This window comes from Ascidiella aspersa, chromosome 6 (genome assembly GCF_963924565.1).
Source record: "Ascidiella aspersa chromosome 6, kaAscAspe10.2, whole genome shotgun sequence".
Taxonomy (NCBI): Eukaryota; Metazoa; Chordata; class Ascidiacea; order Phlebobranchia; family Ascidiidae; genus Ascidiella; species Ascidiella aspersa.
In genome coordinates, this window is record NC_139452.1 from 6379734 (window position 1) to 6395965 (window position 16232).

Genomic DNA, 16232 nt, shown 5'->3' on the forward strand with positions numbered 1-16232 from the left:
CGCGGTAACAGACATCAAGAAGTTCTCAAACATATAAGTCTCAAGTTGGAAACATTAAAACTGATTTCTATTAAGGCAATCAGTATGTTATGACTTTAATTTGATTTGTAATGCATTTTGATTTGTAATGCTGAAAACCCGCGACACTTATCGATCCAGAATTACTAAGAAACGTTAAATTTTAAGTTTTAACAGCAATTGTTTCGACTTGCGTAATATTCAAGCAAATAATACCGTCATTAAAACTGCGTCATACGTGAAAAAAATCCTTGAAAATAAAAATTGCTTAACGGTGACCGGTTTGCGACGGCGCTCGCTTACCTTCCTTAAAAAGATAAATCCCAGCACCCGCCGGATGATATCCATTTAATTTGTTTTACTCACCACACACAAAAAAGGATCTAGTCCCAGCAACCTCATCCCCAGAAAAATATTTCTTAACACCTGCGGGAAAATAATTAATTTATGTTAAAAAAATTTGCTTGACAGCCTTACCAATCAAAAACGAAAAGAAAAAGTTTAACTGAGTTTTGAGAAAGAATTGCTAAATGGCTAACTCAAGGCATTTGTTAATTTTTGTTTTGTAAATCTCAAATTAAAAAATCCGGGACAAATTGGTTAACCGGGTGGGACACCGGGACAAGGCCTTAAAACCGGGACTGTCCCAGCTAAACCAGGGCGTATGACAAGCCTAGGTATTTCGTCTTAATGCTTTGGTATTATAGATTATTCTGGTTTTGTTCGCTTTATAAATATGACGTTTTAAACAAGTTACCATCGCAATAGCGTTCGGCGATCTTGTGAAACGACGACACGCAGTAGCGTTCAGCTTTTTAATTTCAGGCCGCCAGCGACAGAAAAGAGTTGCAAGTGACTTGGTAGTTTCTTGGCCCATCACGGCCGCAAATAAGCAGGACTTCGTCAACAGGCACAACATATTGCGCAGGACTGTCAGCAATCCAACTGCAAGCAACATCAGGGAGGTATCGTGGGATGACGCGCTGGCTGATCTGGCTACCGGATACGCCGAGTGAGTTTAAAAAGATTTTACAGGTACAGCGCACCTGTATTAATAATACGCAGTGTTATAAAGAAGTCATTTTAAAATACTTTAAATCCAAGTCAAGTCTTTTGTAAAAATAACAAGTCAAGTGCCAGTCCAAATCATCGGTTGCCCAAGACAAGTTCCAGACAAGTCAATATGAGCGCAAGTCAATCCAAGTCATGTCATTGACATGTAAACGGTTAAACTATTAAAATTGGTAAACTCGTCCAAATATAAGCAACAATTTAACTTAATAACACAAACGCAATATACAGCAGTAAAAGTGTTTAGTGTGCAAAACTTGAAATACATTTTAATGAAAAACACTTGTTTTTCGACAAAATGAAGTCCAAGTCAAGTTATTAATCCAAAAGACTTAAGTCAAGTCAAATCATTTTGGTTAAAAGACTTAAGTCAAGTCATTACAAACAGTGACTTAGATTAGGTCAATGTCTTAAATCATTACAACTCTGGTGAAACATGCCGCGTTCTTGGCATAAGTAAACAACCAGCATCTAATAAGCGAAGATCTCGATCACACCCCATAGCTGATCTAAGGAAAGGGATAAATATGGTTTAGTTTCCATATGTTATCTATGATTTGAGCTTGATAATGAATTTAAAAGCCAAAAAGGCCGAGTAGATCGAAATTGCTTTTCTTCCCAATCAGCCAATCGTTTTCAATTTTTGTCGGACGAATGGGTCTATGGATATAGTGGGTATTATTGCAACCAAGGTGATCTGTCATTTTGATATCAAAGTCAGACTTACAACATTATTCCTGAATGTAAAGCAATATTTTTCATCCTTTGTACTCTAATCCGTAACCTGGCGACGTATCAAGATTAAAGTCGCCCCTGTGTAGGAATGTAAGTGTAATAATTTTCCCTATGTAATCGTAGGAAATCTGCTGTTTTTGTATGATGTAGTGCACAAAGATGCAAGTATAATCTTAGTTGAAATACATTTAAGGAGATAAAAGGATTGCCTGGTTAAAAATTTCACCCCTGTCCCTGTGTTTTAACATAAGTTTGAAATTAGTGAAAAAGCGGTATCTACAATAGAACGAAAGTGTAGCAACCTCAAATTCACCTAACAAAATCAAAAAGCTTTACATTTGCCCAGTGTTGCAAACAGCTAAAAAATAACAACCACATTTGTTTTGCTATAACAAACTGTATAAAAAAGTGTTTACGAAAAGTAAAAAAAAAAACTTGCTCGCAAATTTATACACATTAAAGCAGTGGTTGGCAAACTTTTTTGTCGCGGCCCAAAGTACACTTATCAGAGCTATTGAAGGCTCACTATGTAAACCAGCAGGAAAACAGTGGAGAATTAAGAATATTTGTTTGAAGGTGAAGTATTAAAAGGCGCCTTGATGGACTGTCACTGCCATCATGATGTAAACATACTGTAAAACGTAAAATCTACGCGCAAAGCGCAAAAAAATTTGTTTTTGGTAGTTAAAGTTGGCCAAAAAACATAGTTCGACAGGTAGGCCTACTCCGGACCATATTTGGCACGTGGGTCTGAACCACGCTGAGACAGTATAAAAAACTTTAAGCTACATGTAATTTTAAAACATAGTGCAATGAATGTACGGCTGTCACGCGGCCCACCGCTACAAGATAACATTAAGCTATTCAAAAGTAACTTGCGGCCCACTAAAAATGGCTCTGCGGCTCACATTTGGGCCGCGGTCCACAGTTTGCCGACCACTGCATTAAAGTAAGTTGGTAGAAAAATATTTTGCTTTCAGGCCATTTTTTTTCATTAGGCCATCCCGCAAAATCTTTAAATGGTTAACCCAGGGTTTGCATATTTGTGTACTACATCGAACATGTGAATTTCGGCAAGAAAATTATTCCAATACAAACTTTCTCGTCATATATATATATAATATAATATATATTTTTTTTTTGTATGTAGTACCGACGAACCTCTTATTGTACTTAACGATATTCACCTAACTTCAGACATACATGTCAAGGATTTATTTTACTTCCTACTGTGCAAAGCAAACATTTTCATAAACTCGTTTAAAGGGAATGCAACTTTGAGCACAGCGAAGGACTGAACACCGCTGATTTCTCGTCAGTCGGCGAAAATATTGCCAGATCAGGACAATTCAACCCAAACCAAACAGTGCAAGACTGGTATAATGAAGTAAGGAAGAATTTTTGAATAGTAAAAGGTTTTATTTTATCAAATCTGGCAGAGATGCATAGTTCTTTCAGAAATTTGGTGTTTTTGGTGTTTGTTTAGGACTAAATTCTATCAAAACAAGAGAGAAATAGCTTCCAATTAGTTTTAGCGAGGCCTGACCTTAACTATAAAACGTCATATTGCATTAACGCTTTATGTACAATTTAAATTGAAAAATCAGAAAAATCAATAAAGGCAATAAACGAGTTTGTCATATAGCCCTATCAGCGAATCTGAAAGAACTAATTTAGGCCTGAAAACTTTTCATTTGAAAGGTGACGTAAATAGCCTAATTAGCTCCTAAAACTGTAGGAAGAGGGTATAGGACAATTGATATCCACCTATGAACGATGCAACTCGAGTTTTTCTTTTTCTTTAAGGTGTCTGATTACACTTACTCCACCGGCGAATGTGTTGCTGGCCAAAAGTGCGGCCATTATACACAGGTGGTGTGGGCCACTTCGTACAAGATTGGATGTGCCGGTGCCCTGTGCAAGTAAATATACCAAATACTTTGCAACCTCCTATGCATTATATTGATATATTTCGCGGGGCCCTGATGTGTACTTAAAACACCTGATCTATTTCGGGTACACTAAAGAACGCTTTTGCTTCATTTGCATAAAATAAATACAGGTTTAAATGTTCAGAAATTACTTGTACTTAAAAAACGTATTTTGGATTTGTCCCCACGATTCAAGTTGGACTCACGACCACCCTATTTAGTCCAATTTAGTTTATTTTTTGTGGGAAAATTTTAGCTTTTTATGGCATGCTTTATTTTATACAAGAAACACAAAGCATTGCTTTTAACGATAGTCGAAAGTTTTACATAACATTTAACAAAACGGGCATTTAGGGCCATAGTTTAATTAGTGTTTCGCACATTTAAACGACATTCGTCCAATACTTTTCGCCTCTTCGCATGTACACAATGACGTGGCCAATAACTTAACGTCATATTTTTGAAAACCGTTACGTCACAGCACGTTTAACAACAATGATGAGACAACTCCTTGTTTAGCGACGCTACTTTAGAGTTGATTAAATAACCGAAAACAAATTTGACCTTAATACAGGGATTTTCTTTTTTTCAGCAACCTTCTATCGTCAGGACAAGGTTACGTCATCGTTTGTCATTACGGAGAACCCGGAAACACACAGTAGGTTTTCGTGATGGAAAGGAACATTGGCAAACTATATATAGGCTATATACAACAGTATAGAAAACTTTGTGTTAAATAGCCATATCATGTAGTTGTAACGCTTTGGAATGTTATAAACATTTCGCATTGGTGACAAAACGGCCTTGAAAGTATCAGAAGCAAACTTTATTCTGCCCCTCTAAACCGATGTTAATCTTTTGAAAGATAGAATAAAAAAAACCCATGTAACATTTGTCATTTTAAAACAGCAAATAAGACACCGGATTTTTTTGGTAGAAAATTATATGGGTGTTACAAGATCACTATGATCGCTCCCCTAGAATTGCCCTAGGTTTTCCTTTGTTTCAACGTCCAAGAGAGTGCATTGAAATCCCAATAAAAAAATTAAAACATAAAAAAATGTATTAAAAAAAAGTAAAAAAAGAAAAATTATATATATTTATAAATATCTCACCGCTTTCTTCACTTCTAAGAGCGCGTTCTTTAGTTATGGACGTCAATTTTTTCGTTGGGTTTTTTATAAGCTTTGTCCCTTTGGCAGCTTAAAACGCCAGAACAGTGAACATAAAACAATGTAACTTCAATAAAAATATAAAAGCCATAATATTGATAAAAGCGACATTTCGCAATTTACAGACGTTTCAGCAATAACTCATGCCATCATCAGTGTAAAAATCAAGTGATGATAAAATGTGTTTTATGTATGGCTTTATCCTGAAAAAAATTTAGAATCATTGCTAAAATTGCAGGACTCTTCAACCGGGGAGCATCTTAGTGGCCGACAAACCGTACACAAGCGGCACACCATGTTCAAACTGCGCAACAGGACTTGTTTGTGTTGATCAGCTCTGCGCTGAACCTGCCCCATGTAAGCTTACCTGAAATAAGCACAAAGCAAGACTGCGAGGCGGCAACACTAAAGCTTAAAGCAGTGGTTCTATTTTACCTATAGCCGAACCTTTTGCTTCAAATAATAAATCAAATTTTTAAGCAAGAACACTTTAAAAATCATGGTACAATAAGTGCATAAATACTACAAACTATTTGCTGAATAAAAGCTGATATTATAGTGTTTGGAGAGGAATTTAACTACAAATTTTGGGGCGTTTAAAGCAACCTTAAAGCGATTCCGCCAACCAGCGCACTTTTAGATATTGATGACAACTAAGAGCGTATCTATAGGTCGCTTTGTTTCGTCAATGGATTTTCTTGAAACTAACCCCATATCCCAAGAGAAAACATTTAAGTATTATAGTGCTTAGTGGCACAAAGCCAAGTTCAATAGCGCGAACTGTGCTTACTTAGATTAATACATGCCCAACTAAAAAATGCTTAATAAAAAGTTAGATTCGCGCTACAACATTTTGTTATAAAATGCGTAAAAATTGAACTAGTCTATTTTTAGATATAACAAACACCGCAGTTTAGACATCGTCGCATATTTTGCTTAGTGACAACCGAAAATGCTCAATACACTGCTCCGGCGTTTCGCTATTGTAAAATTACTTATAGTTAGCTGTCGTAATTAATTTAAACGCCTATTCATACCTTCATTTAACAGTCGAAAACACTTTTATCACTGTTTTGCCGTAGCTTTTTATTGCGACGCGGCTCCGACTGTGAGCAACGGAGGATCGGTTACACCCTCTCTACCCGCTTCACCTGGCTACGCTGGCAACACACAGGTAACAGTAGTGTGTGCCAGTGGATTCGTCGCAACTGCGGGTTCCAATACTGCTGAGTGTACCGCGGCAAACACATGGACACCAGCGTCGTTGACTTGCTCAGGTAACTTCTTACAATTATTGAAATCTTCTTTCTTCTACGTGTTTACTATGGCCACTTACTTGCGGATTGTCTGAATGTCCTAAATAAATTTATTATTAGATCGGCGCCGATACAAACTTAGGATCGGACGACTACCGACACTATAGTACTTGGAATGCGGTATAAAATCCGATCCGTATCGGACACCTAAAGCTTTAGGCGGCAGCATTTCAATCGGTGAAGTCAAAAATAGGACGCACCCAACAACTTGATATAATGTATGTTATAGCTGCCACATGCAACGCTCAACCCACCCTCACCCAAGCTACATTTCCGACAATGCCTTCTGGAGGTTACATTGGTACGGTCACACTGGCTTGCATCACCGGCCATCAGTCGGCCGCTGGTGCTGCTACCTCGTCACTTTGCACGGCTACAAACACTTGGGATCCGACCTCTCTGGAATGCACAGGTAAAGCCTTTCATATACAAAAAGTTCTGTGTACAAACAGGCAGGGCTGCGAAGTAGGAGTCCGGACTCGGGACTCGGGGAGTCAGTTTGTTTTGCTGGAGTCGGACTCGGGACTCGAGTAAGACCTCGTAAAACTACCCGAGTCCCGAATCCGACAGGCGCATGCGCAGTACCAAATTTCAAAACTGATATGGCCGCCAACTGGAAATTGTAAAGTGGAATAGCATATGGTATAATATTTTCCAACCATGTATTGTGAATGGATAAAATATATAGCACCCCTATAAGTGGATTGCTGAATATCCACGTTATTTTAGTTAAGTAAAAAGGGATAAATACAGGCTGTATAGAGTCTGAGACGGAGTCGGGACTCGACGAAATCGCACATTTAACCTGAGTCGGATCCTGTCTGCAGGGCTGCAAAGTCGGTTTAAAATAAGTTAATTTTTTTGGAAATAAAACGCTACGGCAAAACAATTAGTCGGACTCCGGTTATTTTTAACCGACTTCGCAGCCCTGCAAACAGGATGCAACAACCACAATAATTCTATCGTCGTTTCTCGCCAACTCCCAAACTGGCCATGCGTACACATATGAGCGACGGTCCCGGTTTGGCCGGAGATCGTGAGTTTGAAGCTCACTACAGGCTCGATTTGTTTAGCCTAACCTTGTGTACTACAATTCTGATTCATTCGCCTTATTTCGCTAATAGCCTTTTCGCAGACACCACATATGCTTTTCTAGTGTTTTTATATAGCCGTTGCTTTGACGAAAATCTATTTTTTACTCCATTTTGGTCGAAAGTGATGATTCTTAATATGCACATTTGTCGTCTTGTAAAATTTCTTATTTTATTTCGACCGATATGGAAATTAGGGACTGACATACAACTGTTTAAATTTTTATTAATAATTTCAATGCAGATTTTTAGGTTATTCTACAGTTGTATCACACACTTGATTGCAATTACAGCTTTACAAATTTTTTAAACATATTTCAAATCCAAAATTTGGCCTAATCGGGCTTAAGAAACCTGGTGAACTTAATTTTACATATCCTTAGGTTTATTAGTGTTTTATCTCCTTTGATAGTGTTTTACGTCTTTAAGAGGTAAATCACTCCACAGACGTTAGAGTACTTCGTCATGTATTATAATGTATTGTATTGTTGTTTTTTTTATAAGGCTCTAACCGGAAAGCTTTAGGGGTAGTCTAACAGAAAAAAAATCTGTAATAGAGACATTGTAAAATAATTGCTTTGCCGTAGCGTTTTATTGCGACGCGGCTCCGACTGTAAGCAACGGAGGGTCGGTTACACCCTCTCTTCCCGCTTCACCTGGCTACGCTGGCAACACGCAGGTTACAGCATCTTGTGCCAGCGGATCCTTCGCAACTGCTGGTGCCGATACTGCCGAGTGTACTGCTACAAACACATGGACACCAGCATCGTTGACCTGCACAGGTAACTTCTTGCTATACATTACAAAGGACGTACTAAAGAGAACCTGGATAAATTAAATTTAGGCGAAAGATACCCTCGATTGTCCTATATTGATCTTGCACAAACTGAAGTTGCTTTAAGAAGACTTGTCAAACTTACGTTCGAACAGAAACTCAAAATTTTTTTATATTGGACATATTAGTCGGTCTTATTCTGCGCAGTGATTAGGTAAAATCAGCCTAAATTAAAATTAATTTTCACACACGTGAAAAAGTAGCAATAATAGAAAACGCATTCCTGGCATTTTAACAGAAATTCTGCCAACGCTTGTCTAGATGCTTTAAATATTTCCGATAATTTATCATTCTAAAAGTACATTTGTTTTACCTATGACAACATCAATAGCAACAACAACAACAGCAGCAACAACAGCAACAACAACAGCAACAACAACAGCAACAACAACGGCAGCAGCAACAACAACAACAGAAGGTCTTCCTGTAGTAGGTGGAGTCGCTGGGAATGCTGCACAAAACCCAAACAATACGACTGGTATATATATATACATTATTTGTTACAGTTTTTTTGCATTTGGTGGTGTTGCTTCAGTTACAGAACTACAGAATGTTAGATGTTTGGAAAAACAAGCAATAAATGATACTTTATTTGCATGTACTTGTAAAGTATTGTCATACCACTTAACCGCGAATAACGTAGGCCTACTGTGAAAACAAGTTACAGCTATTTCGGTTGTGCACGACACATTAGAAAAAAACTTTTTTAATTCTTTGTTTATTAGCCAAATCAAAAGCACAAATTTTCATTTTTAACTGAGCAAATTATGCTGTCCAGCAAAATATGGGTTATAGCTATGTGAATGTTACTTTTGGGTTCATTTAGCACCACAGATAGTCAAAAATGTGCACAAAGCGAAATAAATCGTTTTGATCCAAATTTATTTTCTCCACTGCCCAATAGCTTTAAATTTAAACTTTACCTTCTTTACCAACCAACTTGAAACTAAACACTTCAGCCTTGCTGGGTAGTAAAAAAATGTCGAGCTGTGAGCGCGATGGAATATATGCTAACAACGTTTTACCTGTCAATTTTAATGTACTTTTTTATTTATACTAATTCAATAACTTATATTTACAGCAACAGCCAACACCTTACACGGATATAGAACCCAGATGAACACATTACGATTGTTTATTGTCTTAACGATCATCTTGATAGTGTTTTTAGACTAAAGAGCATTTGCCGAGTCCTGTAAATTTTTTGCTAGCGTTTTTACTAGTTTTAAAATGCTGTTAGCTAAATTGATCATTTCGTCAGCCATGTTTTGTTTAAGGAAATGTGTTTGTTGCGTGTTGTAAAAATGCATGTTTAACCAACACATGCTTGTAAATGGCATGTTTTCGTCTCTTTATGTGTAGTTAGACTGCATTTTATTTTGAGTGAATTTTGTTCAGTGCACATTTAATGTGTGAGTCGTTAATGCATGTTTGTACAGTATACTGTTGAAACAATTGAACAACACTGAATATATATAAATGTATAACCTTTTCCTATGTTTTAAACATTACAAATTGCATGAAAAACGTGTTTTTATACTTGTTTTGCTTATCTTAACTTACCAAACCTGCTACGTAATCCGCGGCACCAACGATTGATAATAGTGCACAAGGGGAGATGCCCATTATATGGCTGCACATCTAGTTTAGCATGAGTCGAAATACGAAAAGAAACAACTTTACGAGGGCATGTCAACGCTGTTAAAAATATATTATAGTGCAAATGCATATTGGAAGCATAAACGAGTTATTTGGAAGCTTAAGGCGAGATAAATGAGCTGGCGGAAGAATGTGCTATTTTTCCAGTTTCGCAAAAATGCCACCTAATCTAATCGAAAAGTAAAGTTCATCACTTTTTTATTAAATTGTACATTATTGAGTTCAATATTCAATACTTACGAACAGTGGTTGGCCAGCTTAGCAACTCTGTCCTAGATTATTATCGGATACCGATGCCCGACGCCAATGGGTAGTAGCCTATTGGTAACCCTATCAATTAGGCGTAGACTATGTTTCGGGGTCGATAAAAAAAATGCCACCTAATCGTATAGAAAAGTATAGTTAATCACATTGTCAGCAAATTTTACATTTTAAGGTCAACATTCAATGTTACAGCTGTTTTCCTTGAAGGACATTTGGCATTGGTCGGATTGCCCATACTCGATTAGTTCTTTCAAGTTAATTTATAAATAAGACAAAGTTTAAATCAATCATCTTAAATCGTTGAGTTAGTGTCCTGCTATCACCTGACCTTAGTTAGACATATTACCAAAAGTAATTGTGACATTATCCAAAAAGGAAACTCTAATCGTAAAGGAATATTCAGATAGGTTAGATTTTGGTAACGCAATACTGCTGTTATAGTTTAATGGGGTAATTAGGTGGCAATATATAAAAACAAATTAACAAAAATAAATATAGCTTAATGGTGCACGTCACACCTATAAATATGGAATTTCTTTAACGTTTTTGTCTTGCATGTGATTAAAGTAATTCAGATCTGCACCGATCAACTAAACTTGACATTACACAATAGGGTGAACAAACAAATCTATTACACCAAGCTGCATTACATGAATCGATTTGATTTTACTTGCTCCTATAAAAAAAGCACTCTGTCAACACGTAAAGAGCAACTTGGTCCTACACGATATTTTTGGCGTTTTTACGTCTATACTGTATCTAACTTAGTTAAGAGATATAAGTAAAGCTGCTTGAGCAACCTTACGCCAATGAAATATATTGTCAATAAAGAAAACCAAAGTAAAGTTGCCCATCAATGCAGTGTATTACCTGCACACTGCACAACTCAGCTATGATTAATCCAATCCTCAAGATAAACTCTGACATATCGCTTTTTTACGCAATGACTACCTCTGTCCTCTATACCGAGGTTCTTAAACTTTTTTTACAGTGGACCAGTAAATTTTTTTTGCTTTGCATGGACCCCGGTAGACAAGAAAAATCATAAATCATAAATTGACATCACTATACAAATAGAATTCATGACTCTGTTATTTCGTTCCGAAAAATGTGAAAGTTAAATGGAGTCTAACTATACATTCAGTGCAAAACCGTTTAATTTTTAATTAAAGTGTTTTCTTTGAAAAATTAATAACTTTAAATATACACTAGTTCTTTAATTAGGCCTTCGTGCACCGCCTAAAACTATTTCACGGATCCCCCAAGGGGTCCATGGACCCCAGTTTAAGAACCCCTGCTCTATACTGTAGACCAGGGGTTCTTAACCTATTTTGTATGTTTTACCCCTTTAACAAAGATGAATATCAGATTTACCCCCCATTATATAAAATAGTTCTCATCTATTAGAAAAATCAGGTATAATCAATGCGACGGGTTTCCTTGCGTTTGGCAACGAGTTGTTGTCAAAACATTCCAGTTTGGTCTATTTTTTTTTCGTTTCAGACTGGACAGTTTTGACTAAAAACGCCAGTTTTTGCTCATTAATTGGATGAGAATTTGCTAGGTGCCTTTTTAAAGGAGCCGGTTTCATGGTACTGTTTGAAAATGTTTCCACGCACGACACACACTGAGGAACTTAAAGACCATTCTCAATAAAATATGTAAATCTAAAATTCAAATTATTTTTCTGGTACTTTCTCTTCTTTTGGGACACGCCATTTTTAAGATTACATTTTTTGTTACTTTTGCAGACTATAATAATCAGTCAATGAGTTGTATAAAGCCTTAATCGTTGGACTAAAAAGATCAACAATAAATTAACTTGGCCAGTTAAGCCGTACCCAGTGACAAAATTAGGCAATCACATGTATAACCAGCACTGAAATTTCAAAAAGTGTATTGAAACTTTCAAAACTGCTCGCAGACACGTTTTCCAGTGGTCTCCAATCTTTGAAATAAGCGCCCCCAATTTAAATAAGATGTAATCAGAATTTACATTGCGACCCCATTTTGGAGACAATTATAGGCAATGTTAAAATAAGTGCTAGAATGCAGCAGAACGGGCACACTTTGCCGGGGAATGTATTCATAATGACAAGTAAAAAATGTTTTTAGCGATAAGCCTCTTCGCCTGTTTGTGTTTGTAAGTGGATATGCTTTCTAATTTGGCCTGTGGAATGCAACCTCAGAAAACGCGGATGTTTTACTAGAAATGAACAGCATTTGTTATAATGTTACAAATGAGGGACGATTTTAAACATCTCCACTGTCTACGTTTGACACACTTGTACATGTAACTTGGTGTGGTTTTAGAAAAAAGTGCGACATTTGCAGCACTAAATCAAAAAAACAAAAATTTTGTCAAATGTACGTTAACTGATATAGCAACTCTTTAAGTGCTAAAACAGCAATAGCTCATTGTAATTTTATAGCTCATTGTAAAGAAAACTAAATACATAAATCGTACTAAAACATTACAAATATGGTGAGTTATGGCGACCCCACGAAAATTTTAGGCGACCTCACTTGGGGTCGCGACCCTCAGGTTGGAGACAACTGCCTTAATCTATGCCGTAACTCCCGAATATCCTGATTTATTCAAACAGTAAATGACGTATTAATGAAGTAACTGAAAGATAAATATATTGTCAAAAAACTAAAAAAATGATCAATTAGCGAAGCATAACGTTATCGATACAAGACGATAAAAAATCAATAGGGTACTAGGCTAGCTTCAAAAAAGCAGTTCTAGGAAACTATGTTACCAATACCTACAGCTGGCACTATTTTTCTGTCTGGTCAGCTGAAGTGGATATTTTGATTGATAGCTAATTTACCCCCTAAAGTGAGGAAATTTACCCCCAGGGGTAATTTTTAATATTTTCACTGATGGAGACATAAACTATGTCAGAACCGTTTGGAAGACAACGTTCTGGCTTTACAGGGATGTCGATTTTATCAAATTTATATGGTTGCTGTTAGGCTATCGGTTAAGAATAAAGTTTAGTAGCCTTAACTCGATTTTGTGTTGTTTTGAATAATTAGTTGATCGGTTGGAAATTCTGGATCCCATCCTGGTAAAGAAAATGTTTCCCAAAACAAATTCTTTGCTACTGTTATACAGCCGTTATCAACTTTACAGTTTTCTTGCAACAAATGTGCGTTTTCTAGCTTCGCCTAGCGTGGCATTAAACTCAACCATCACAACCACGAGCAAATCTACCACTACAACAACAATTACAGCAACAACAACAATTGCAGCAACAACAGCAATTGCAGCAATGACAGCGCAGACAGAAGCCACAAGTAGTACGACAAGAACAACAACTACAGGTCATACAATTACAATCGCCCGGTATCATAAGTGTGCATTATTTAGCAAATATAGAAAAAGTTTTTTGTTGGTTTACAATCCGACTTGGTTATTTAAAAACATAGTTTTAAAATGTAATATTTGTAGCGTAGCCTACACGGTAATATGCAAATTAAATTCACCGAGGCCATAAAATCAATCAAGTCAAGAAAATGAATAACAGTATAACTAAAAGCACTAATCCCACAAATCAGATTGGGAAGTACTAATAATCCCGTTTCAGGTAGGTTTGTGGAAACACCCTACACGTAGATTTTATTTACCACTTCATTTTAGCAGCAAAGTTGTGTTGCGAAGCATAGGCAACACAAAGCTTTGGTTGCCGATTTATTGCCCTGTTAGCCATAAATAGCAAACCGCCTTGAAAGCACGTATATGTCTATTTTGTCATAAACTAAGATGAGCATGAGCACGAAGTCCATTAACCGACTAAACACCTTTATATTTTTATTATTTAAGATTCCTTTTCGAAGCTGTTAATAAGGACAGAGTGGCGTATTTTTTAGTCAAAATTCGCAAAAATATTTAACACACAAAACCGTTTGCGACATGTATTTTAAACGGACTAGGCCTACATCTTTTTACAGGACAGGCCACCAGGCTGCACGACAAGCCAACATCTCTGAAGAGTTTGAGCATATGTTTTGCAGTTTTCATAACTTTGATTTCAATTGCTGCCTGAGGTGTTTTCCGCCCTCTGCTAGTAGACTGAAAACGCTCTGTTTTAGCCGCTAATGTAATTTGTTTTTTGGGATTCGTACTGTAGTCCCAGACAGTCAACCAAAAGCGCAAATCTACTACTTTTCTAGTATATCTTGACCCGTTTCGAAAAATAACTGTTTTAGTAGCCTACAAAGGCATCGTGAATCTCATAGCACCAACGGAAATGAAGTTTTGTCAATTTAAGGAAAATAAAGGCGTTTATTTTATTGGCGTTAGTCTATCGCTGTTGCAACAAAAGAAACACCAAGCCTATGCCTAGAATTTTAACAAATAAACGAGCTGCGTAGTGTTCCTAAGGCCACCTCTCAAAAAAATGTCATGCCCCTTCTAAACAAAAATCCTAGATCCGCGCCTGGTCCATGTACACTACTATTGAGTGTTTGACAAACAGTCGCCTAAACGTTTGACTGTCAACAACAGGTTACGTGTTAAGGAACGTTACGCTATAACATGCTGCCTTAAAAAGGCTTTAGATCAGGGGTGTCCAACAAGCGGCACGTGTGCCAAATGTGGCACGCAACCAAACAAAAAATGGCACGCAAGTCCCCCTAAATTACTTAAATTGTTACTCAGTCAATTGTCAAAAAATACTTAATTTGTTATACAGTAAATTGTCATTATTTATTAACAATTATAAAACAATCGCTGCAATCACGACAACTAACAATTACTTTTAATACTATAACATTATATTGTAGTGAAGGCTTTCACATAACTATAAAGTTTGGTGTGAAGAAACAAAAAGCAGAAGTCAGCTCACCGACGGACATTTAGATGCAGTAATGCGCACTGCTAACTACACGTTTTTATTATTAGAAAGAATTATATTACAAAACTTTGGCACGGGAAGAAGTTATAGGATAAATATTGGCATGCCGGGATGTTTGAGTTGGACACCCCTGCTTTAGATGAACTGGGACTTTTATTGTACAGTTTAACTGTCGCCTTTTTTTATTATCTTTGATGCTATATCGAATTGTCTTTTATTGTGCACGAGTTTTTAATTTACTGCCTTTATTGTGTATACCCAAACATGTTGACAACTTTATTGTGGAATATAGGTTAACGCGTGTGCAAAACACGCCCCATGAAAATTTTCGAGCTGTACATACGTTTGCCGCAAAATAAACATACTTATATCACACAATGTTTGTGTTAGTGTATTTTTTAGTCAAACTGCACATGATTATACATTTGAGCGGCACTCATTAAAGCAAATACAGTAAGCGAATAGAGCTACAATCTATATGTTAACAAGAAAGATTCTGTATCAGTAGGGACTAGCTAGAAATATAAATAAAATCCTAATGATTTTACCTCCAGAGTGTCAATTATAAATGACAAACAACAGTAGCCTTTTGATAATGAGCATTTAGTTTTTGATAATTAGATCAATTAGTTTTGTGTTATTTATAAAAGTGTTACACTTTTAAACGTAAGCTTTTATACTTTGTAGGAAGTGAATCAGGCCTTTTTCAACTAAGGCTCGTTCATTTTAAATTAGTAATGATATGTAAAGCGAAAAACTTAATAATATTATATAGCCAAATACGCAGTACCCTAATATACACGACACAATAATAACTAAAATTATCTAAATTATATCCAATCGTGTCTTGGAAAATGGACAAAATAACGAAAGTGTAGGGAGAGGTTAAAGGACTATTGGGGGACACACGTCTGTCATCGTTCGTTTTGCTGTCGACTATTGGAACCGCTAGTTTGGCACCGGATTTGTTATTATTAGGGGAGTTGTAATGCAGTTTGAGTGGAGTTTGAGGTTAGGTAAAAGTTTGTATATGCCCTTTTCTGGTCATTTATGTTTTATGTCAATGGCTTTAGGTCTAATTTCGGTTTAGACGTTGTTACGACTATTAGTTATAAGTCCTATTATGGTATTATTCCGACGTTGGCATTGTTCTAATTTCGGTCTTACGACTGGAGTCCGATAAAGAACATAGTTACAATACAGTTTCAACTCATTATGCAGTAATCCGTGTAAATTGCGCTCTTGTGCCAACTAGCAAAACTCGTTTTTTGGTTA

At 36.6% G+C, this 16232-nt stretch overlaps 1 protein-coding gene and 1 long non-coding RNA gene across 2 annotated transcripts; both read left to right on the plus strand.

The window, feature by feature from the left end:
* The first annotated feature begins 3629 nt into the window (after window positions 1-3629).
* Window positions 3630-6198, plus strand: LOC146139382 (uncharacterized). The gene is made up of 4 exons (XR_014501368.1): window positions 3630-3746; window positions 4348-4413; window positions 5166-5284; window positions 6010-6198. It is a non-coding gene; the product is annotated as an uncharacterized LOC146139382 (long non-coding RNA).
* A 261-nt stretch (window positions 6199-6459) lies between these two features.
* On the plus strand, window positions 6460-9759 carry LOC146139383 (uncharacterized). The gene is made up of 5 exons (XM_083392419.1): window positions 6460-6655; window positions 7747-7765; window positions 7922-8116; window positions 8516-8647; window positions 9251-9759. The coding sequence occupies exons 1-5, from the start codon at window positions 6460-6462 to the stop codon at window positions 9276-9278; spliced, it is 570 nt and encodes a 189-aa protein (XP_083248545.1). The 3' UTR covers window positions 9279-9759.
* Window positions 9760-16232: the final 6473 nt, after the last annotated feature.

Bases quoted from the DNA above. Each gene is read 5' to 3' on its own strand.
- LOC146139383 (XM_083392419.1), top strand. From the start codon at position 6,460: ATGTATGTTATAGCTGCCACATGCAACGCTCAACCCACCCTCACCCAA. The intron at 8,117-8,515 runs GTAACTTCTTGC...CAACAACAACAG, and splicing joins AGCATCGTTGACCTGCACAG to CAGCAACAACAGCAACAACA. The intron at 8,648-9,250 runs GTATATATATAT...TTATATTTACAG, and splicing joins AAACCCAAACAATACGACTG to CAACAGCCAACACCTTACAC.